We start from the raw sequence: 25,155 nt of genomic DNA, 5'->3' as shown, positions 1-25,155 counted from the left end.
ATTTTCGTAAACAGAAATTCAAATTCCACATGGAGTTACACTCATAAATCTACACCTATATGTAGACTACACCAATATAACAGGAAACAACATGTTTCAATATTTCATATTCAAATTTATTTACACCATTCTCTCAAACCAAGTTCAGGTTCTCAAAGGCAATAGCAAAGTTACGATAAAAGTGTCAGCAAAGAGAAACACCACATGGCACTTTTTCACCCATCTTTTACCTGTTGAAAAAAGTTTAATTCCACCCCCTTGTGCCCCCACCCCGTTACCACATAATCGCCCCCTTCACACACAAAAAAAACTGTCGTCTAACTCCATATCCGATAGAAAATACCACTTTGGTGTGCTAAAAAGTACCACAATCTTCCAGATGAAAGATGTTCCTTTGACTAGATTTCAACAATCTGCAGGACTGATTTGAAACACAACTGCATGAGGACATACAGATACAGGCATCCTATGGAAAATAAGATGCGACGTGCACAAATGTTTCGGATCCTGTGCTTCTTAAAAAATTCAAGTGATAAAGACACAACTACCTATAGTTACTACTTTTTCTGACTGCCCAGTTTCAATAAGGCCCCCAAGTTTAATTTCAATCATGATTATAGTTGCAGAGGCAGTTGCGGCAAGATAAAAAAGACATAACATTGCATGGCAAGAAAAAAGTACCAGGCTATCTCTGACATGTTTAAGCAGTGGGGGTTGTTTGATGTCTTAATTTGTATTACAAGTATACAACTTAGCTGGGTCCTTGGGTGTTTTCATTTCGTTTCTCTACTACTATTAACTAAATACAATGTATGAAAACACAAGTTCACCTTTATCTGCGGGGTAGCCTATATCCACTGTTTTTAAAATCACAGTGTGTTTAAGGATATCGAAGGACAGTGATTTCAAACTACAAAATCTTGAAAATATAGTTATTTATTGCAATTTAAAACCACTGTAGACTGTCAATATCCCTTAATGCTGTTTTAATTTTTTTTTAAATAACAGATATAGGCCAACCCATGGATAAAGGAGAACTATTGTTTAACTTACCTATCTCCAAAAACTACATCACCAGGTTGCTATCAAAGAACATATCAGGCAAGTATCATATCATATATAAGCTATTTGTTCTATCTAGAAGCATTATATACAATAGGTAAAATAGATTCTTGGTCAACATTTCCAATATTCATATCAAGTTATCTTGGTTATCTAAAGCAGCTCACTTCTGATTCTGTAACTATTATTTATCTAGGATTAGGTTTTCCCAGATGGAAACAACCTTTCTCAATGGCATCTGGTAAGTGATGAAGTTGTAACGTTATAACGTCCTTGTTAAAACACAGTAAAGTTAAATGCATGAATGCATACAAGATATAAGCAAAGTAACATGCTTGAGTTACAAAACTGAGATTTGTAGTCACCCTTTTAAGGTGTTCTAAGGCAACTCAATTCAAAACATGAAAATTGCCTTGACCCAAAGACTTGTCTTAAGTACGAAGGTCATTAATTACTACATTACAGATAAAATATCCTTGGGGTAACCTATATCCATTGTTTTTAAAACACAGTGTATTTTATAGGGACATCCAGTTGACGGACTGTAGCTTCAAACTGCAATATTTTGCAAATATTGCAATTTGAAACCACTGTCCATCAATTTGATATCCCTAAATACACTGTTTTTTATAACCTTAGATATAGGTTACAGTCCACAGATAAGGTGAACTAGTGTTTAAGCATCTGAGTTATAAAATGTACCAATGAATGCCAAAGTAACAGTGGTCATTACATAAACTGCATGGTGGGAAAAAGAGACCTGTACAGTATAGACACCACCACATCTCCATCCATCCGGCTCTGCCCAGTGTCTGCGACACTTTCCGGCAGGGCCATCATCTGAGACATGACTGGTGCCCAACAGTACAACAGGGTCATAGTAAACAATGCACAAGAATTAACACACCAGGCACACATCAACAGGGCCCTCTAGTGAGTGTACCCGGTACTGCAAGGCTCATACAAGGGTTCAGAAAAGACACAGCTTGCAGTAAATACCTACAAGTTGTACTTTGGAAAACAAACTACAAATGATGACCATTAAAAATATCATGGAGGAAACAAAATACTGCATACTTGATACAAAACAACCAACAATTCATTAGTATTCCCAAAAATAAAAGCAACGTCTGCAAGGTCTTCTTTGAGAAGCTACTGACATGTATTCAGTAAAGCATACTGTAAATGCATTTAAGTTTGCGGGGATTTTATTTTAACGGTAGCGGGAAAAAGGACTTTTCGCGGTGGTTCTAAATTCGCAGTAGCACCATGCACTGTAGTCTCTTACCGCCATAGAAAAATGTTAGCGAACATTAAACCACCGCAAAAGTTTCTGCATTTACAGTATTCCTCCCTGACAGGTGTCTTTGAGAAGTACGTAGATTTGGAAAGACAACATCATCATAGAAGACACACTCCTGCACAGCAGGGAGTAGAGCTACCTTTCTTTTTCAAGTTGTTGTGTCTTGCAACATAAAAAGACAAAGAGAAAGTTCATAAATCAACCATATATACAGTGGAATCAATTGAGGAAGCACTAAGGCTATGTTACTGTAAATGCAGAAATGTTCGCGGTGGATTTATGTCCGTGGTTTTCGCGGTGGCCAATTCACCGAGAATCTAAAACCACCGTTAACATTTTTCCATGGCAGTAAGAGACTGCAGTGCATGGTGCTACCGCGAACTTAAAACCACCACGAAAAGTCCTTTTTCCTGCTACCGCAAAATCAAATCCCCGCAAACTTAAATGCATTTACAGTATTCAGTCTTGAAATGAGAGCGGACGGGATCTGTATTGTTGAGTGACAGCTGTCTGCAGTGACGTGCGGAGAAGTTATTACTCCTCCACGCCAGCCTTCCTCATTCCCTCCTTCAGGAACTTGCTGTAGGTGACAGACGTCGGGTCCATCCACCTGTGCGAGAGAAGAGATGTCGAGACAAGAATAAACAAACAAACAAACAAACATACAAGGAATAGAATACCCAATTTGAGCTTTCATGAATAAACAGAGGTTCAAACCCATAAAAAGATATGGTAAAAATGTATTTCATTGAAGGTTGTGGCATACAAGTAGAAAACTGTGAAATACTATAAACACAGACCAGTCCAGAAAATTTCCAAAAATATGGACATTGGTCCTTACAACTTTGTTTGAGAACATTAGATTTTCTCAAATTCTGGCACATTCCAGTTTGAGATTGTGTTTTCTCAGACATCAGAAGAATCGGTCCCCACTTATAAGTTGGGTCACTTTCAAACAGTTCGACAATCTGACCAATGGCTAGGTACCTAAAGTGATACGGAATACACCAGGCAGCTCTCTATACCGGTACTGTTATGTACGATGTGTCATGTGTCAGGAATTTTCCATAACATTATCCTCTTTATATCTGGATCTATATCTATATAGCCGATATAACCGCCGTTCGGCATAACGCACCAGCTTCTCAGGCACGCAGTGTGGCAGCAGCTGGTTACATTACACTGAAGGACCCGTCACACCTAACTTTTGTACGACTATCTGCAAGCGTTCTTTAAAACTACCCAGAGAAGATACTTTACTGTGCTTGGTGATAACAAATTCCACTCTACGATAGTTCTGAGAAAGTACAAATCTTTGAACAGATCAACGTCCCTACTCACTGCATCATGTTGCTGGCCACGTCAAACGACTCTCCGGAGCTCATGTCCAGAAGGTCGTTAGCGTTGAGGTGGTGAACGACGGTACCATTTGGCAGGGAGACCATCATTTCTACTGGGAACCTGAAAAGTATGAGGCAAACGTGCAAAGTTGTCAGAAAATACAGAACAGTCTGCAAAACATAAAATGTAATCATTCTACATATATAGCTATCATATCGTTTCATGTTTGATACATGAAGGTACATAAATGAGACCAGTAGGCAGGGACACCATTATTTCTACCAGGAACCTTAAAGGATTGAGGCAAACATGCAGAGTTGTCAGAAAATACAGAACAGTCTCAAAAACATAAAATGTAATCATTCTACATAATATAACTATCATATCGTTTGATATTCAATGTATAAGATATCGAAAATAAATGGGACCATTTGGCAGGGACACCATCAATTCTACTGGGAACCTGGGAAAGTATGAGGCAAAGGTGTCAGAACATTCGACTTGATCTGATATTTACCTTATCACAATCTGTCTCTTTTTGCACTTCTTAAGTGGGGAAATAAAAGACTTGTTGGTTGTGATACATGTGCCATATTTTGTTGTTTCAATTCTTGTTACATTTATAGCCTAGATATTTTGAAAACGAAACTTGTTCATTTTTTGGGCCCATCTTGTTTTTTCTTCCCTTATGCATATCAAGACAAACCCATCCATCAAATTTACTTGCTGTGGCCTTACAGCAGCAGCAAATGTAAGGCCTAGGAAAAAATGTTGTGTTTCCTGTTTCAGTCCTAAAAAGATTAGGCTCGGAATGCATTATCTTTTTTTTTCTTGTAATTTTTTTTAGTCAGTCCAAAACTCTAGTGATACATAATATTACAATACAGTTGAACAAAGTAAATTGAAATGCATGAGGACATTTGTCTTTCAATGTCAAACTTTGATTTTGATTTCATAGATACATTTATCCTTCATTAGAAAGGACAAGCAGTGTTTTTACTTCAATAGGAAGCAAGCTGAATTCTAAAATTCTAACTGAAAGCTGTGTGACTACACTGCCAGGATAGGCAGGTTTTTCTAGGGTAGGTAGGGAAACAGGGAATTTTTTTCTTGGCCTAACTTACACATAAGCACCCAACGCCATCGTGGCCAGCTCCTTGTGCTTGGGTACGGAGGAGCTGTTCTTGATGCCCTCCAGCTCGGCGACGAGCACCCAGGTGCTGATGAAGTGATCCGTCAGCATCTTCACGATGGGCGAACTCTCCAGGGGGCCCTCCCGGAGTGTCCGCCCCGAACCTGCAAGAGTGACTTACTTAGACTTAGGCGCTCAAGGGTAACAATGGAGAAAATCAAGTGCCAATATATTTGTTTGGCTGGCAATACAAGATACAAAGTACACTAATCCATAAAATCTACAAAGCGAAATACAAGGTATTTATGTCATACCTGTGACGCGAAAACGTTCGATACATCGACATCTGATAAAGGTTGGCAAGATCGACCTTTCCTTTGTGTTGGAATAAAGTGCAAATTGCACAACTATGAATTCTACCAACACAAATGAGTTTTTATTCAAAGTTTCCACAGTACATTACCTCAGCAGGACTGGTCGTCCAGCGCCCCCCACAGCAGAATGGAATGGACCAGTTTGTTCTCCGCCTCAGCTCGACTGAAAGCCTCGGTGAAGTTGTAATATGGCACCTGGGGGACACACACAGGAACATTTCTCTTCAGTTCAAATAATAGATACGGTACAGAAGTTTTTAAAAGTTGCCCTTGCATCTGTAACAGATGCTCAGGGGTGGCACCTATCTCCATTTCTGTAGCCCTTGGGCTACACATTTGTGCAAGACACTAGAGCAGGGGGCTAGTCCAATGGTAGTGATGTGTGTGTCTAACTCCCATACTCTTTCTTGTTGGTGCTGAGGGCTAAGCAGAGAAAGCAGCATGTATCATTCTTTAAAGTCTTTTAAAGTATTCCTTACGGATTTTTCAAATAAAAAACAGTTCTGGGCAAGAAATAGTGAAAAGCTGCTAAAACTGCAATTGAAATATTTTCATGAAACTATGGCAAACTACATTTATGACATATTTGCTATGAATCGGTCAATTATTCATGCACATTAATTCAGAAACATTCTGTCCTGGGCCCGAGTTGGAGTAGGCAGTTAACATCATCCGCAAAATCACATTTGTCAGTGGTCTAACGAAATCCAGCAGCACTGTTGACAGACACTTGAGGACTGGCCAGCCTGCCAAGGCCAAATACTTCACATTCACAGGAAACAAGTACAGAAACATCAGCCACAAACATGGTGTATCATAACGCCAACCTGTGACTGTTACGTCAACAAACGATGGGAAATACGTCTTTCTTATCAAACTTTGTGAAGCATGCCACTACCAGAAAAAGTTTGTTCTCTTGCCAAATGGTCTGACATTTGTTCTAATGCTAGTTCACTTTTATCCATGGAGTGACTTATATCTGTGGATATATCAAACTGCAATGTTTTCAAAACATCCAGGTCAGGTCTTTGTGTCATGAGGGCTCAAGCCAAGGCAGGAAAAAAGACAAATACAATATACTAGGTGCAGTGGACATTGTTCAGTGCAATGTAAGATGTTCTTCAGTAAAAATTATGTACACAAGCATCTATCTGTATTCAAAGAGAAGACACACAGTTTACATTTTTTCGATGTTGACATAATTGTGATTTTCTTACATATCTTAAAAAACTAGTTCCTACAGCATTCATATATATCCAGGAATCTACAGTATTTCCTTACTGTCTTGAAAGGGTACATCTTGACCTCCAGGCTCTTCATGGCCTCCTCCATGGAGATTTCTGAGTTCCACCTGATGTCTCCAGAGTCCTCCTCCAGGAAAATTGTAGGCTCCTGTGGAGTAGATTTGATACTTGTTTAAATATCTACACTGAGGCAGACCCTTTCTCTTATTGAGAAGTGTCCATGTGGTTGGGTCTTTAACATCAAGGTGTGGCTCACTTAGAATATGGCTTTCTGTCCTATTATGGAGGAATTCTCTTACCAAAGCCAGATATTCATTTTCAGCTGAGTTGAATGAAGAAAAAAAGTGTAAAGCGCCTTTCCATGGGCACAACATTGGGGCCTGATTCGAACCCAGAACCTCTAGATTCTTAGTCAACAATTCAACCATAACCTTCAGCCATTTGTTACATATAAAGCTAAAAGATAAACTAAACAAAACGTACCTCGCTGAGCTCGGCGTCCCGCTGGTCCATGTAAGACCCATCCTCCTGGTAGATGAGTACGGGCGTGGAGGGGGCGACTGAGGTCAGCTCCATCCGCGGGATGTACCCGATGTCCACCTCCATGTTCTCGTGTCCCGGCCCATGCAGCCACTCCATGTCTGAAAGGTAAGGGACAGGCACTTCTTTATTTGTTTGTTCATTTATTCATTTTTCTTTCATTCATTCATTCATTTGTCCGTCCACCATTTGATGTCAACCTCCATGTTCTCGTGAATGGGAGTGTGCAACCTCTCCATGTCTGCAATGGAATGGACAGGCACTTCTTTATTTGTTTGTTAATCTATTCATTAATTTTTGTTCTTTCTTTCATTCATTCTTTCCTCTCCTTTCCTTCCTTCATCCGTCATTCCGTTCATTCATTTGATGTCAACCTCCATGTTCTCATGCCCCGGGCCATGCAGCCATTCCATGTCTGCATAGTAAGGGTACTTAATTATCATCTTTGTTTGTTTGTTCATTCATTCATTCATTCTTTCTTCCTTTCATTCATTCATTCGTCCATCCACCCATTTAATGTCCACCTCCCTATTTTTTGTGCCCTGGACCGTGCAGCAAATCCATGTCTGTTAGGTAATTCTTCTTCTTACCTTCTTACTTTGTTCTCTCATCCATCAATTCATTTATTCATCCTTTCATTCATGCAATCATTAAAAAATACTGAAATTATTGGTAAGAAAATTAGTGCAAGAAATTTATGTAGCTGAGCTCACACCATATTCAGTGACCGGTTGCAAGTTTGCAGAGATGCAAGCATTTTACTGTGTTTTTAAAATATCTGGATACTGTTGAAAAATATGATTATATGATATCAATTCTATGGATTCATTAGGTATTCAATCTGTATCTTTGTTAATTTTTTCTGACCCTTACCTCTTCCCTCATGACTTCAATGAAAAGTGACATGTAGGACGATTTTTCATGAGTCAATAAAAGCTCAAACAAACAAACAAAACCATTCATTCATTCATTTATTCATTTATTCATTCATTCATTCATCCATTCATTCATTCATTCAAAAAAGAAACAAACTTGTGACTTACCCACGTTGAGCGACCTGTTTGTTGGCACGTAGAGGTGGAAGTGCCTGACGCGAGACGCGTCCCTGCTGAGGACGATGTTCCCGGTGAACTGAGCGGGAGTGAACCAGAAGGGGTACAGCGGGGGCTCGTTCAGCTGGAACTCGGCATGGATCCTGAAAAACAGACAAAACCAGCCATTAAGTCCAGCTTGCTCTATGTTTCAAACTCAAGGTGGACTCTCACTGCACTTGCGACACCAGCGCGGCACTGCGGGGTTCGTAGATGACTCAACAAATTTCAGAGATAAAGAACTAATAAATTTTCTTCCATTTTGTGTATCTTGTTGTCTTCTAAGTCATACTTTTACATATTGCACAATATCTAAATTATCACAAGTTGCAAAAATAACTAAACAGTGCCGCCGTGAACAAACCCCACAGTGCTGCACTGGCCACCTTTAGGGAAAAGAGATGCTGCTACAATGTGAGCGTTAGTTCAGTGACCTGAAGCTGTCTATACAGTCAAACCTGCCCAAGACGACCACCCGGGGGACCGGAAAAAAACTGTCGATTTGGACAGGTGGTCGCCGAGAAGAGTATCGACTCAAAACATGCCTGATGCAAGGTATAAATGGTTTCCGTTGTGCTTAATGGCAAATAGCAAGAACACTGCACGCACACAAAGAAGCGAGGTCTTTAATGTCAAATACAACACGCACACTGTAAACTGTAAATTTAACCCCCAAATCCGACGCAAACTGGCCGATTTCGGCACAAAATCACGCTAGTTATCATGAAAAATCGATGAAAACCTCAATTTGAAGATGATGCGGTCGTTGTGGGTCCCAATTTGGGCCGGTCGCAGTCGCGTTGGCCAGGTGGTCATTGAGAAAAGGTCACTTAATGCTTACGTCAATGGGAAAATAAATTGGGACCGAGAAAAAGCGGTCGAAATGGCCAGGTGGTCGCTGAGAAGAGGTGGTCGCTCGGGCAGGTTTGACTGTACTTTAATTTTTTTTCTGTCCCACTCCTCATTGTTTGTAATCCAATGTTGATACTTTTTAATCCTAAATACTCCTTATCTTAATACGAGTGATCGCGATGATGTCACGGTGATGTAGTGGTAGACAAAAAGCAGGTGATTTGGAAAATATTGAGTTACATGTTGACCAGTAATTTGACCTGCTGATTTAAATATCAGTTGTTAATCCAATCTACTAATGCCCTAGTAGGCAACAGCCATCAAATACCCGGATATAAACAGCAACAGCCATCGCTCATATAGGCTTTACTATAACAAAAAGAAGTGTTAGACAGCGTACAAAAACCCCATCTCAGTCAACAGGATGAACCACTGAGCTACCTGAACACCACGTCCACCCAGCGCTCGTTCTCGGCCCGCACGGTTGCCACGGCGCCCTGCGGAGCGAAGCGCATGTGCACGAACGGTCGGGGGTGGAAAAGGCCCAGCAGGCGGTGGAGGATCACCTCCTTGTTGGACACCCTGGGCGGGAAGTACCGGTTACTCGACAACGTGCCTGCAAAGAGATGGAACATATTACATGTGCACATCATCTACAGTAGTTAGGGCACCTAAAAGATAACGTAAAGCTGCCAGGCGCTGAATGATCGGGAAGGGCGGGAAGTACCGGTTACTCAACAGCGTGCCTGCAAAGGGAAGGAACATACATCCGTGAATAGTTTCATCAGGTTGGTATGTCACTGAAGAAGCTGACAGACTGTCACCGAAACGTTGGTGTGAATAAAGCAGTGGTTGTGTACAAAGAGTCTCTTTATTCAATGGAACATACAGTTACAAAGCCCGTCCTCACATAGGAAATCGATTTTCTCTTTGTCCATGTCCAAGAGATGATCTAATCATTAGACGTCGCCCAAGCCCGGCCAATTATTTGTAAAGGGGGCAGATTTCCAGCAAAAAATACAGCTAATGCTCAGCAAGCTCTGACCGATCAACAAATTTTGCCAGCATTCGCATGAATTGTAAAGCCGGCTTTAGGATGTTCTGCTGTGGTCAATTGTTGATTGCAATTGTCGAAATAGCTAAGGGAACTTCCCTGGTATAACAAACCTTACATGTACATGTACTTAATTTATGTGGTGTCTGTCTTCTCCGTCATCACCAGTGCACAACTGGTGTGTACCACCTGAAAGTGCTGTACCAGTTTTACATAACAAACAAACAAAACTTACCCGAGAAGGGGCTGAGTGTAGATGGGATGATCTCGTAGGCAGCCCCCAGAACGGAGTATGCGGCAGGAGGCGGCAGGAAGGGGGCGAAGTGGTTCGCTCCGAAGGACGCCAGCTCTCGCACCGGCTCCCGCCACTCCCTCAGACCCTGCAAGTTACTGTTTCCAAGAAACTGGCGGGAAAGCGGAAAAGAAAGTTAGCTAATTTTTTTTAGATTGTGATTGTGAAAAGATGGATGGAAGGATGGATGGATGGATGGATGGGTGGATGGATGGATGGATGGATGGATAAATGTTAATTTAATCTCTTGCGACCACAATTCACCCAGCCTGCATGGGCTTATAAGACACCAAAACTAGAAAATATAACAGAAAGTCAAATCAAACATAACGTAAGTTGTAAACAATAATACATCAAGATCCAACCAAAAATGATAATGATGGCAACACAGGAAATATATCGTAGAGGGTTGTTCTACACAGAAAGATTGTATGTTCTAATGGTGATGGTGTATGAGGCAGTGCCCATCTCCATTTCTGTAGCCCTTAGGCCACACAACTTTGTGCAATGTGAAGAATGTTCCAGCACCAAAATCGTAGACTGGTATCCAAAAATCTAGTATAGCTCTTTCCTCCTCTCTGCAAATACAGAAGGGACTGAACTGACAGACTTGTTGGTCTCTTATATGATTTTCCAGTTGACACAAGCATTAAGAATCCTGTCTATATTGACCACATGTGCACATAGACCAGATTTCCTGGTTCCCTATAGCTAAATGATCTTCTTGATAGTGCATATATATCTTTATTTGACACAAGATACTCACCCCGAATGGGTTTTTGTTCTTGGACATGGATTGCATAACGAATGGCTCGAAGTGCGTCTTCAGCACGATGATCTCTCCCGCTTGGTCGATTTCCTCGTCCACCGGGTAACTCGTCTGGGGAGAGAATAAAAATTCAATTGAAACATTCAAACATAGTGAACAGACAAAGTTACTGTATATCACCAAAACAACAAGGAACAGGAATTTTTTTTCCATCCCACTCACCAGATATCGAGATTTAATTTTGATAACTTTTGCTATTAACATTTGTCATTTTAAGCTTACGAAAATACATTTTCATCAGTTTCATGTCACAAAGTTCAGAAGTTTTTGGCAAATGGAGTGAAAGCTTTCTTCAACCCAACGAGGAAACTTTTGTCCCGGAACAGAGGGACGGTCCTGGAGACAGCCCTGGCCCAGACATTCATTTGCATGCCGTCTGATGTGCAATTTATCTGTCACCTGAGGGGGCTGTCTGCAACTTTGAATTGGCTTCCATCCAATTCCATCCAAGTCATTTGTTTTGTTAAAACCTGTCATTTCAAGCCTAGGAACGATGGACGGATGGGGTGAATTTTCTGCGTGTGTGTGTCACAAATAACAATTCCGCCCCAAGACGGAAACTCAGGTCCTAGTGACAACCCTGCTGATCTTTCACCGAATGGCTGATGTCGAAAATTTGACTAATTTTGCTCAACATTCTACTGGGCTGGCTGCCATTCAGCACTGCCTGATGTGCAATTTGTCACCAGACTCTTTTACCTTGGCATCTTCTGACACAGAAGCCTGCGGCAGCTCAACCATGTTTGCTGTTTCAGCCCCTTATAGCAATTGCGCTCACACCCTCCTTCAATAAAATAAATAGTCTGAAGGAAGTGAGGAAACCCTAGGAGTGTGATGACAGTGCTTTAGAAAGGTTTATTTTATTTGATAGCAAGATTTGACCCTGTGTTCTGGAAGCATTTATTTTCATTCTGCCTTTTTTTAATCCCAAGGAGAGAACTGGGGTGATTGCCCTGTGAAAGCCTGATAGAGATACCACAAGTTGTCTTACTTACAAATGATGACTCAAATTGCAAACTTTGCCACTTTTTCTCACAGAAAAAAAGGGGCAAATATCTGCAACACAGAGAACCTTTCCTACTGCACTCACTGCAGAAGGACCACCTGAAAGTCACTTGGATTATTTTTCCTACTGACCCAATCACAAATACTTATGGTGGCTATTTGTCTATTGTGACCATTTTCCTTGACCCTTGAGTGGCAACTAATACACAGGCGTGACTCTGCTTGTAGCTACAGTTTGTTAGCCTGGTTTTCAGCTGTATCATATCTCTCAAGTCTCTTCTGGATTTGAGGAAAGGACAGAATTGAGAATTGGGAGCTAAAATATGGCTGGATATACCAGGCTATCAGTTTGTTACTTTGGCGCCCAGTTTTGGACCAGTGCTTCAGCTGCTCCACAGTCCATTGGGAGCAGAAGTCATCAGCATTGTTCCTTAAAGTAAGTTGACTCTAGTGTAAACGTGTGATGAGCACCTCCACACCCGCCCTCCATTCTCCCGGGTTCTTGAACCCTGACTCCAACACGCAGAGCCCACACCAGCAAACTGTGACGAGCTTCCTGGTGCACACCGTAACCAGCAACATGGACATTTGTGAACGGGAAGCCAGATTGTTGCTACCCTGGCATCTAGTCTATCGTCGTTCGTCCGGGCTATCCTTGGCCGAGCTTTCTTGAGGCTCACGGGGCTCTCTGGGTGATCTAAAGGCACCCGGCGGTTCTTTTGCGCTGTAGAAGCTTTGGTCACCGACAGTAAAACCCCTACCATGTAAAATAGTCAGTCAGAATTAAAACCCTAGTCTGTGTAACGCAAACTTTCCGGGGCTGACGGGCCAATAAGAAGCACAATCAAATCAGGCTAGTAACTTGTAACGTGTGCCAAAGATTTACCCCCCAGCCAAGCTTCACCTGGCCTTGTGCCTGAAGAGAACCTGGCCAAGCCACAGTAGACTAAATACTAGGTTAGGCTGTTGCCAGGGCCTACTGTAGGCTGCACAGGCCAGCTCCTTGGCTCAAGGGCCATCATAGGATACCCCCGTAGGAAACATTGCGTGCTCAATGAAGAGGATTCACCCTTGGGGTAGGGGCTGAGGCAAAGTTTCTTGGGGGGGGGGGGTTGATGTCATGTCAGCCCCAGTGTACATGTGGTAAGTGAGCCCTGGCAACAGTCTGACTTCCATGTTGCTGACACAGGCTCAAACAGTCAAAACAGGCTACTCCAGAACTCATTTCCCTGCACTTCTGTAAAACATGATCAGAGACTCTGGTAGACACAACAACCTTCCTACAAGTTGGTACTAAAGGCTAATCATGTCACCCTTCTCTTACAGTTACACCACACACACCTGAGTTTATTTTTCATGGATGACATCTGTGCGCAGTGGCCTTGACCGGTATCTTGAGTTGAAAGGAAGACAATGCTCCCTCCTTTCAAACAGGCACAAATGTGTGTCAACCAGGGTTGTTGCAAGCCTGAAGTCATTTTCCGTCCCCTCAATTATAAATCCTCTTTAATGCCAAAGGTGCGACGTTCCCACGGCTTCCAGGCACATGCACCCCCAGAAAATTTTGAAATCTAGACCCTCTGAAATGCTATTTCCTGCATTTTGAGGTGTTAAGTTTGCTGGTAGACTAGGCTGTTCAACGGCATCTGTTTTGGCGAAAAATTACACAAGGGAGACAGTTTTTCTTACATCTTTACACGGAATGGGCAAAATTTTTTTCCGTCCCCAGCTGCAGAATTCTGTCAAAGGACGGAAGGACGGCTGCTGACTACAACCCTGGTGTTACAGGCAAGCTGCAGCAGGTTGTTGTGAATGAGGCTTGCCTAGCAGTGGCAGAAAAAGTCCGACTGGCTCACAGACTTTCTCAGAAAGGCTAGCTTACTAGTTAATGGTTACTAGTACTACCAGTATAGCTGCGTTAACAGATATTACTTTACCCCAGGGGAGTGTGTGTGTGGTGTCAGTGAGTGTGTGTGTGGTGTCAGCGAGTGTGTAAATATTTCTAAAATACAAGTTACATTGTAGTGTTATCATACATGCCCAGTTACAGTGTTGCCATTTTTGTTGGCGGCACTGTAACGGTACCGAAAGGAAATGAAGTCTGCTATCTTTGATGGCCTTGTTGCCATTGAGTATTGCAACCTTCCCTCCTAGCCTGTGTTTACACAATCTCTTGCTGGCTGGGGTTAATGACCCCCTCCCCTAGCTAGGTGACGGCAACTGTTGAGGGCCAGCTGCTAGGGCCCTGATTTTAGTCAGGCCAAGGTCAGGCTATTTTCCCTCCCGGCCTCTGCTTGGAGATTAGATCTTTATACACAGAGAGCTGACAGACATGTTACATATGGTGAGGCATCTGTTATCATACAGACAGATCTGCCCTCAGTAACCTGGCCATTAGTGGGAATTAAGACATATGGTCCCCTTTCATACTCCTGGGAATAAAAGTTGTTAAAACTTGGGATGGTACATGTTGTATAGGAGCAGGTTCCCTGAAGGTATTAGACTATAATAATAGAGTACAGGGAATGTTTTTGCTGTGTGGCTTTTTCTCTAAAACTAGTAAAAGTAAAAAGCCACCGAACTGAGTGTTTTAAGCTAGTGAAACAAAGTTAAAGTAGCTGTTTTGAACGTTCTACCCAATCAATCTAAACATCCCTTACCTGTCTTCATGTCTACCTTGTCCCCCCAACGACCTGGAGGTCAAGGGACTAAGTAGGTAGGTAGGTACCTGTCTTCTTTAATTTCATTTGTACCTGTTGCCATGCAAATAAAGTCAAGTCAAAGTTAACTTAGCTGAGAACAACTTTAACAAAGCAAAATCAAAAGGAACTTTTCAGTTTTAGAGGATATAAATATTACTGTTTTCAATCCATTTTTCAGTGACATTTATGAACCTAAATTTATGAGCCTAAATCTAAAAATTTGGACAGTGAATAAATTTGATATAAGTTAAGTTAAGTCACTTATTAAGAAATTTTGATTTTTGCCAAGCAGGGCTGTCTCCAGGACCCGTCCTTCTATCCCAGAAGTTTTCTAGTTGAAATTAAGACAGACAAAAATTCAGTTTGTCCCAAAAATTTGAGCTTTACGACCCAAAATTGATAAAAATGTATTTTCCTTTGCTTCAAATGACAGATTTAAGATGGCAAATTAACAAGATGAGCTCCCAAACAATGAGTGGGACGGAAAAAAATTCAAAGCTGGAGACAGCCCTGGGGTACACTGTGTATATACACAGTACTGAGTACTCAGTGAGGTCTCTCTAGTCTGTCTTCCACATGTTGGCCTCAGCACAAAATAAACTGTCCCACATCTGACTTGTCTGGACCTCATATAAAATACCCAGTACAGAAGTGCCCTGCATGTAGGAGGGTCTGCATGGGGGGTCCCCGGCAACGATTTACGCTGAATTCAGAAGAACCCATGTATTACGCTAAATCAAGGAAGGCAATTACGCTAAATTTGATCGCCTCGCTACGAATTACGTAGATGACATAAGATGGGAAATCAAAATAGGCTGCCTACGTCTTACATAAAAGAGCATGCAGACCCTCACATAATACTACATGTACCGCAACCCTTCCCAACACAATATTTCACATGCAAACCTTCAGTTGGAGTCGATTTCAGACTTCCAGGCGACATTGCTGTAAATCTTACAGCATTCCTTTCCTAATTAGAAAAGATTTTGCAAACAAGTTGCTGATCTGGATCAATGCCAAAATGTTGGGACCACTGACTGGGCACAATTTTCTCTTTAAAAGCCAAGTATAGATTTACCATCTCTAAGCTACCTTTGAAAACAAGGGCCTCAACATAACAGTAAAACATCGCATAACTTACATCTGAAGTTTTCAGCCCTTTTGCAGAGGTGTACTAGTAGATTTATTCATTTCTATGAAGTATAATGGAGGGAAGGTGTAGCATCAAAGCAGATGAAGTAATTTTCAAAACAGACTCTATGGAACACTCCCACATTTGTCTCAGAAGCTAAGCCCACTCACTGTTGAGTAAAATTTCCTCCAGTGGAAACTGTGAGGCCTAGTCCATTGCAGAAGTTTGACTTTTTAACTGGAGACACTATGTGAACTTGGAAAAATATTATCATATTGGAAGCCCATCTGTGTTGGTAATAATTTATTATAATCATAGTACAAAGCTTTAAAACTTTCTTCCAACATAAAAGTAGACATGGATCGATTAAAAAAATCAAATTTCCAATTACCACTGTTGCCTTCTTCAGGATCAATACTGATGACAGATGAAAAACATTGCTTGGCAGAACAAAGCACATACTAGATTAGTCCAGACAACAGGTCAATAGATGGATACATGTAGATTGCAGCATTGATAGCTTGAGATCTTCAAGCAGATGTCGGGGAGAAAAACATACATGTAAGAATTTACTTCTACTAGCTATAGCCTTTCCCACATCTGCTTCAAGATTTACCTTGAGACAAATTATACCTGTAAGATAAGGAGGCAGGTCGGGTTACTTCTCATTGAAACCAGTTCCTCGTAATCATGGAGGTGTAATGTGTCACACCTGTGCAGCTACAAGTGTCAAGTTCAATTCCTTTCATACAAGATATGCTTCTGTTCTAAACCACTACGTTTTTCACAAGGATGAGTTCCATATGTGCCCTCTGCTCTGTCTGTACCATACCTATCCCTGTGCACATGGTGTTACTGTGAAACAGATGACACAAAAACCTTTTGTCTGGCTTCACACACAAAGCCAATAATAACAGATTCCTGGCAATTCTTCAGCAGTATATAACATTATGTCTCACCAGTCACCAACCCTAGTTGACTTGTAGGGTGAAAGCTTGCAGGAGGACTGAACATTGAAAATTACCTGCACCAGACAAACTTTAGTTACCTACACCACTTTGAATTTAGAAAGTATGGATCATACTAAAATTGATTAGAAACCATTGCTATATTTTCTTTTATACTTCATAGGTTGTAACAGCCATTGCAACTTATAACAATTCACATACACCTACATGTATATAGTACTTTAATATGATTGAGTAGATCTCAACAAGTATAAAAGTACAAAACAAGCCAGAGCAGTAGACAACTGCTTTGGAGCTTACAATCCCCTGGGTCTGGTCATCATCAACACTCCATACTCACTTAGAGCTTCATCATGACTTCATGCTTGAGGAATTCCAGTGGATGAAAAATGACCTTACAGTTAAACTGGAGTTAATGGCCATTACTGAGGGTCTGCATGCTCTTTCCTGTAAGGCGACTAGGCAGGCCTTTTTTAATTTCCCGTAATTCTGTATCTGTATCTGTATCTATATAGCCGGTATAACCGCCGTTCGGCGTAACACACCAGCTTCGCAGGCACGCGGCGCGGCAGCAGCTGTTTATATTACACCGAATGACTCATTACACCTACCTTTTGCACATCTATCTGCAAGCGTTCTTTAAAACTACCCAGAGAAGATGCCCCTACTGTACTTGGTGATAACAAATTCCACTCTACGATAGTTCTGGGAAAGTACGAATTTTTGAACACATCAATCCTAGGTTGGTAACTCTGGTATTTGAATGCATGACTGTTTCTTGTTCTTTTCTGAGCTGGTATTAGATACTTATCAGTTGGTACGTCCACCAGTTTATTAGTCATTTTGTACATCATGGAAAGTCTGGACATTTTCCTTCTATCTTCAAGTGACATCCACTGCAAATCTGTTTTCATTTTGGTAACACTAGAATCCCTGTTATAGTTGTTTGTGCAGAATCGGGCAGCTTGGTTCTGTACCCTTTCAAGTTTATCTTTGTCTTTCTTTGTATACGGGTCCCATACTGTAGCGGCATATTCAAGGTTAGGTCTTACTAGTGACGTGTATGCAAGTGATTTTACCCTGGTTGGACATGCCCACAGGTTGCGTTTGATTACTCCCAATGTCTGTTTAGCCTTGGTTGTTATTTTGTTAACATGGACACCCCACTTCAGCCCAGTTGTTAATGTAACACCCAGGTATGGGTGGGTTTTTGTGGTTTCTAATGTCTGACCACAAAACTGGTAAGGGGACACTTTTGGTGTTCGTTTGTTCGTTATGTGCATGATATAGCACTTATCAGGATTGAACTGCATAAGCCATTTCCTTTGCCATTCTTCCAGGGTGTTCAGATCTTTCTGAAGAACTTGTGAATCATTTTGTGTGGATACCTCTATATATAACAGACAATCATCGGCGAATAACCTCACACTTGAATCGAGCTGGTCTGGCAAGTCGTTTATGTACAAGAGGAAGAGCAATGGTCCCAGCACAGTCCCTTGTGGAACTCCCGACGCTACTTTAACTGGAGCTGAGGCCTTCCCTTCCACCACTACCGTTTGCTCTCTATTCGTCAGGAAAGCCTTCAGCCAGTTAAGTGTAGTACCTTGAATTCCATAGAACTCCAGTTTTGATATGAGTCTGCTATGTGGGACTTTATCGAAGGCTTTAGTGAAATCGAGTATTGCTAGATCCACCTGTCTTTTATTGTTCAGTGCCCCAGCTATGTCGTGAACTGTTAAAATAAGCTGTGTTTCTGTGGATCGTTTTGCTCTGAAACCATGCTGGTAGTCCGTTAGTATATTGTGGCCTTCTAAGTGTTTCATGATATGGCTGTGGATAATGTGTTCCAGTAGTTTACAGGAAATACTTGTGAGTGAAACAGGTCTGTAGTTACTAGGGATCGCTCTATCTCCCTTTTTGAAAATGGCGCATATATTTGCATCTCTCCAGTCTTTGGGGATTTCTCCTGTGTCAAGCGATTGTTGGAAAATGTTGGTTAAAACAGGTGCGATTTCACTGGCTGTCATTTTGAGGAACCAAGGAGGTATTTGGTCTGGCCCGGATGCTTTGGAGGGATTGAGGCCTTGCAACATTTTTTCAACACCATAAGTAGAAACTTCTATTTGTTCCATAGGAGGGGTGCAGGGATTCCCGAGGGATGGCATGTCTGTAGTGTCTTCTTCTGTGAATACACTTTTAAACTGTGAACTGAGTGCCTCTGCTTTTTTCTCACTGTCACTGATAATGGTACTCCCCACCTTTAGAGTGGCTACCCCGACAAGGTCTCTCCTCAGGCCTTTTATGTATGACCAGAATGTTTTGGGTTTGTCAGTTATAGCTTCTCCCAGTATGTTTGCCACGTATTTTGAGTGTGCTGATCTAATGCTTTTCTGAACTCCTTTTTTTACTTTCTTATATTTGTTCCAGTCTTCCTCTTGTCCTGTTCTCTTAGCTTTATTGTAAAGACGTTGCTTCTTCCGACAATGCCTTCTTAAGTTTCTGTTAAACCAAGGTAGATTGTATCTGCTTGATGTCATTTTACTAGGAATGTGCTTGTTCATTGTGTGCTTCATTTTGCTTTTGAAGTCATCCCATTTCTGTGCCACTGACATGTCTTTTGTTCTCATGTTAAAGTTTGTTGCATAGTCCTCAAGGTCATTCTTGATAGCCGGCTCGTCAGATTTGGTGCGAATATACACTTTCCTTTTTGGTTTTTTGTTCTGTTTGGGTGCCAAGTTTACGTCCACTAGAACCATGTCATGGTCACTTATTCCCGGAACAACTGTGGTTTTTTCAATTATGTTTGGGTTATTAACTAATACCAGGTCCAAAAGATTACCATTTCTAGTTGGTTCCTGAACTGTTTGGAATAGCCCATGGTTGTCCACTAAGTGTAGTAGTTTCTGTGCCTGTCCTGTATGGTTCTGAGCGTTGTCTGTTGTGCTAGCATCCCAATTAATACCAGGGATGTTAAAATCTCCAAGAATAATTACGTTGTCGGAGTTTATCTTAGTTCCCACTTTATTTATAGAGCTGTCAAGCTCATCCAGACTATTGCCCTTGTCCGACGGCGGCCTGTAGTATGTACCAATCATTAGCGGTTTCTTTCCTGCAAGTTGGGTTTGTGTCCAAATGATCTCACAGTCTGTGTCCAGATCTGGTCTGTGGGTGACAATCAGATCATCCCTGTTTGCCTGAAATACACCACCTCCTGGGCCAGTTTTTCTGTCTTTACGGTGTACTATGTAGTTGTCAGGGAATATTTCACTGCTTGATATATTTTCATTAAGCCATGACTCTGTGCCCACTAATATGTCTGGTTTATAAGTGTCAATCACAGTTGCCAATTCAGCAGTTTTATTTCGAACACTCTGGCAGTTTACCAGCAGGAGTTTAGCCTTGTTCTTTTTGTGGCTATTACCTCTAGTGTGAGTTTTCCCCTGCTTTGATCTAAGTGGGGTGGATGTTGCCGCCGGTGTGTCACCTAGTAAACTTGGGTTCAGCGTATCAAATGAATTTACCGAATGGAAGCTGTCATCAGTGATGTCGAACATGTCTGATGCAAAGTTTGGTGTGCCGCAGTCACAGCATATCCATGAGTATGATTTGTGGGTTTCTAATACAGTGTATACCTGGGAACATAGCCCAATGCAATCTTTGTGATACCATCTATTGCAGTCATCACAACATATGGCAGCTTGTGTGTTCTGTACAGCCTTGTTACAGACGTAGGGAAGCTATTTTATTTTACGTAATTCGCAGTGGGGACGAAGCCTAAAGTGTTGGTGGGCCAAATGGTGGCCTTCATGAATTAATGTAAAGCGTAGCCAGCCATCCCGAATTTAGCGTAAAGCGTTGTCAGGACCCCTATGCAGACCCTCATTACTGCAGGGTTTCCCCATATCAGCCCACTAATTGTGTTTAAGCGCCTAGCTAAATACTTAAGTAAAGGAGGTAAGTGATGCTGGCAAAGAACAAATCAATACTATAAAAATATTGCTGTGCTTCTATCTTCACTTAGCCTGGTAAGGCTTAGGTCACATTTCCAAAGCGGGGCCCGGCCGGGCAGCTTTCGGGAGCGAAAAGAATTATATAAAATACATCAAATTGCACAGAATGTCAAAATAAGATTCATAGGCATGATATGTGTATATTTCTAGGTATACATTTTAATCTTTCGTTTCTTAAAACATCCCGGCCGGGCCTCGCTTTGGAAATGTGACCTAAGCCTTACCAAACCCCAGCCCGATCTCAAGTATCTATCGTGCCAACACGAAAGATATATCTTGAGGTTGGGGTATGGAAAAAAACACGAAAGATATATCTTGAGGTTGGGGTATGGAATCCAGGCTAATCTTCACTAGGAGATAAAAACTTCAGGTTATAACCATTATGTTACCTAACAGTAACAACAAGGTGTTAGGCCCAGAATCCAGAGGTCCTGGGTTCAAATCCTGTCGTGTCGTGTCACCAACAACGATTTTGTGCTCTTGGATGAGGAACTTAACATGACATTCTCCATAATTTTGACAAATTCGGGTTGACAGATTCTGCAATTTTCTGAGACAAATTGTAGGTTGCAGTAGGCGTGTGTGCAGATGTATAAATGTATGTATGCAAGTCCTTGCTGCATGCAATGAGGTAAAAAAAACCTCCTTGATGCTGTATGCAATTCTTTGCAGTGAGCTTTTCCAAAGTTTTCCAAACCTATAACCTCTGTCAACTCAACCTTGGACGTGGCGTTGCCATGGCAGCGTGCCCTGTGAAATGGCTTAATCGCGTTTTCACCAAAATGCGGGATGGTAAAGAATGGGGCCAGGCAAACATGTCTTAGGTGGGTCAGTGCACAGTAAAAGTCGACCTAAACTGGACAGTCCGGCCACTAGCCGATCAGGTTGATTCGGCACAAATTATGCCTTTGGGCTTTAGGCTTTGGAGGGCTGTTTCTAGACAATTCTAGCTCGACCAGAACCCAAATTCTAACACGAGCTTGGTCGTACTAGCTTAGACCTGTTGGCAAGCTGTCCTGATCGGTTAGGGACCGATGCATCAAGGTGTCGAAGCGTCCAGGTGATACCGTGCCCTAATAAATTTTTGCCTACCTCATTCCCTTGTAGCCTGTCTAGCAGGGGCTTGAACTCTTCCATGCTCAGGTGTCCGTCCTCGTTCGTGTCGTAGGCCAGGAACAGCGATGTGCCTTCTGTCCCCAAGGTCATCATCCCCACCTCCTTGCGCACCCACCGCCTGTAGTCCAGGTACATCCCCACCCCCAGGGCCGCCAGCAGCACCGCGGCAGGCGCGCACACCCAGAAACAACACGAGCGCAGTGTGGAGCGCTTCGTCGTCACGCTACGACGGTGATCTGTACCGGCCGCGTCCCCGCCACCGCCTCGCTTGTCCGGCGGGTCTCTTTTCCCCTCCGACGCCATTTTTACCGCCCCTTACTCTACACAGCACATGTGGGAGTTGTACCAGGTTCTATGCACCGGGAAACAAGGCGAAACTCCGATGAAAATCCACAAACTTATCCGCAACGCAACGACTGACCGACCACAACACACGCAACCAACGATCCAAATCTGTTCACAACCCGGAAATGGGAAAAACTTCTGCCTGGCTCATACCATTCTAAAATAAGGGTGAAATGTTTTCCTTTTAATGATAGATAATAACAAACAAGCCTATACCTTTTGAATATGCAACTTATTGACTTCTAAAATCCTTTATTTTACATATCAGTATATTACATCCGATTAAAATAAAATTTTATTATAAAAGAAAGAAAAAGTTTCTCCCATAACTGAGTAGGCTCTTCCGCCCTGTTATTGGTGTTTTATTTCACCAATCAGAGGCCCGCATCCCCTGCCGGGGAGGTGAGAGGTCACGGTGTGGGTAATCATCATCCACAGCATCCTCATCATCATTTCCTCCTGCTGGTCACATGGTTCAGCCCAGCTCCCCTGCCTCGAGCGGCTCTTCTCTCCAAACAAGCGGCGTTCACAGGATGTAATTGTAAGACTGTCAGACGGACACACACACACACCGTGCCAGGGCAGTCTGCAAGCCGAACAAGCTGCAAAGATGAGCATTCGCGGGCTCTGGGTGATCTCTCCCGGCACAGGAGAAAACAACCCTGCAAGTGTCCTCTTCTCCAGGTGAGACAGGGTGTGTGTGCAGGTGAACAGGTGTCAGTTGTCTAGAACATCATGATGGGCTTAATGTGTGCATCACGGTTTTACAACCACTTAAACTGCGCAGGGTTTCGTTTTTGTGCAAATGCATGCCGCACGAATCATCAGTGCTGTGCGTACGTGGTACAGGTTGTGGCTGCTGCATGTATATAACATTATATATAGCCAGCAGGGAGCTTGCAGACGCAGGTGTACACCAGCTTTTAGCCTGGAGCGTCATCGTGTCATGTTTAGCATTAGCCCACTTCTCCCGGTCCTGACTTACAGCAAGGACTTACAGCCAAGTAAGTGTTACGGCTCTGAGCTAATGAACATGCCAGGAGCCCCGGGATTGTGTCGGCACTACTGTACTGTTACAGTGCCCGAAATACTTTTTTCAGCCAGGTTGTCCAAGTGGCAACCTGAGTCAAAAGCCATGTTGCGCCATCAACATTTCAGGTTGCCCCACTTTTTTACCTTTTTCAAATCAGCTACCTATCCATTATCTTTTCTTCCATTCATATGTTCTATGTTATCAAAAAATAAATACAAAAGCTTATGCACGTAGGTGGGGGAAAAGCAGTGTTCCAAGTTCCAACTGCAAAATTTTAGTTTGCGCAGTGTGCAACCTGGGTTTAAAATTAAGTTGCGCCAAGCAAAATGTGATTGCATTTTCAAGTGGGCAAGTGGGTATTTCAAGCCCTGTGTTATGACTGGAACAGATGGAGTCGTTGCTAAGGCTCTGTTCATGTTGTCCTGTCGGCTACTTCACAATCTAATGTACCAAAAGGGGGTCACTAGGGGTGAAAATTCAACTCCATTTTATTCTTTTTTTGTTGTTAGCAGTTCAAAGGTACACACCTTGCGCTTACTATCCTAAAGGATCTCTGCACAACGAGCTTTCATAACTTCGGTGCATGGGCTTTTATAAAGGGATCACTAAGGGGGTACGGACGCTACAACTGTAGAATAACTGGAACTGCAGCATACTGTATATTCAACATTAGAACCAAAAATTGGTGTTTTATCCTTATCTTCTTGTATAATTAGCATTTGCTATGCTAGAAAATCAACTCAAGTTGCAGTATGACTATGTTAGGTCATTTTCTGGTCATCTGTTACTAAAGCAGCTATAATGATATGCGGGTATTTTGGCTTGAAGCAAAGATCAAATACTATAATTCTTAACCCAGGCACCATAGTAGCTAAATTTTGGTGGTTATCTATCCTTATTGGGCTTCTACATAAGATTACAACAGATATAGTGTATAACATAGCATAGAATCTTTCATATGACCATTAATGAACATTTCAAGGGGGTACGGACGCTACACAATTATAGTAAAGACTGGTAGTGAACAATGGAATTAGCCCACTAAACATGTCTATTTTCTAATAATCATTAACTATTTATTAATTGAAGCATCCATTAATGCTACTGCAGCAGTTTAACAAAGAAAATGAGAATATAAATATGCCAGTTGAGATTCCACCCAGTTGGATCTGTACTCTACTTTTTGATAATAGGCCTACTGATTAGATAAGATTTTACAGAATCTGTGATAAAGAAGTGATGGTTTACATAAAAGAATATAACACAGTGCTTCCCATGCCATCAAACCAGCAATGTATACTTGCATCTTTCTTGAATACATGCTATGTACATATTGGTTTGGACAAGAGAAACAATAGTGCAGGGGGCAAGGACGCTACACATTACATACTATGTAATACTATGTTTAATTTATGCCTTGTATAATGTAGATCTACCAAACTGGTGTTCTTATATCAGCTAAACTCATGGGGGAATGTCAAATATCATCTCACATCCATCTTTGGCTGCTTTGGAATGAACCATTTATGAAGTCTGAGGGGGTGTAGCAAATGTGGATTTGTGGAGGAAAATCTCAGAAAAATGCAGCTCAAATTCATTGAAAAGTCACATTTTTAGAGAAAAAAGTTAACCAATCATATCTGTAAGAACTCTAATTAATGTATTGAACCAGAATTGTAGCAGTTGGACAGCAATTTTAACAGCATTTTGCTAAAAAGCTTCAAATGGGG

General features: G+C 41.9%; 1 protein-coding gene across 1 annotated transcript; it reads right to left on the bottom strand.

Annotated features, from left to right (window-relative positions):
• Positions 1-94: 94 nt before the first annotated feature.
• On the bottom strand, positions 95-22,532 carry LOC118418478 (selenoprotein N-like). Its single transcript, XM_035824425.1, has 11 exons — positions 22,024-22,532; positions 11,052-11,165; positions 10,229-10,397; positions 9,381-9,555; positions 8,040-8,191; positions 6,940-7,097; positions 6,494-6,604; positions 5,302-5,407; positions 4,831-5,002; positions 3,707-3,826; positions 95-2,975 (listed from the first exon to the last, which is right to left on the bottom strand). Exons 1-11 carry the CDS (start codon positions 22,348-22,350, stop codon positions 2,900-2,902), a joined length of 1,680 nt encoding a protein of 559 aa, XP_035680318.1. The 5' UTR covers positions 22,351-22,532; the 3' UTR covers positions 95-2,899.
• Positions 22,533-25,155: the final 2,623 nt, after the last annotated feature.

This window comes from Branchiostoma floridae, chromosome 1 (assembly GCF_000003815.2).
Source record: "Branchiostoma floridae strain S238N-H82 chromosome 1, Bfl_VNyyK, whole genome shotgun sequence".
Lineage (NCBI taxonomy): Eukaryota > Metazoa > Chordata > Leptocardii > Amphioxiformes > Branchiostomatidae > Branchiostoma > Branchiostoma floridae.
This window is presented reverse-complemented; position numbering and strand designations above follow the sequence as displayed.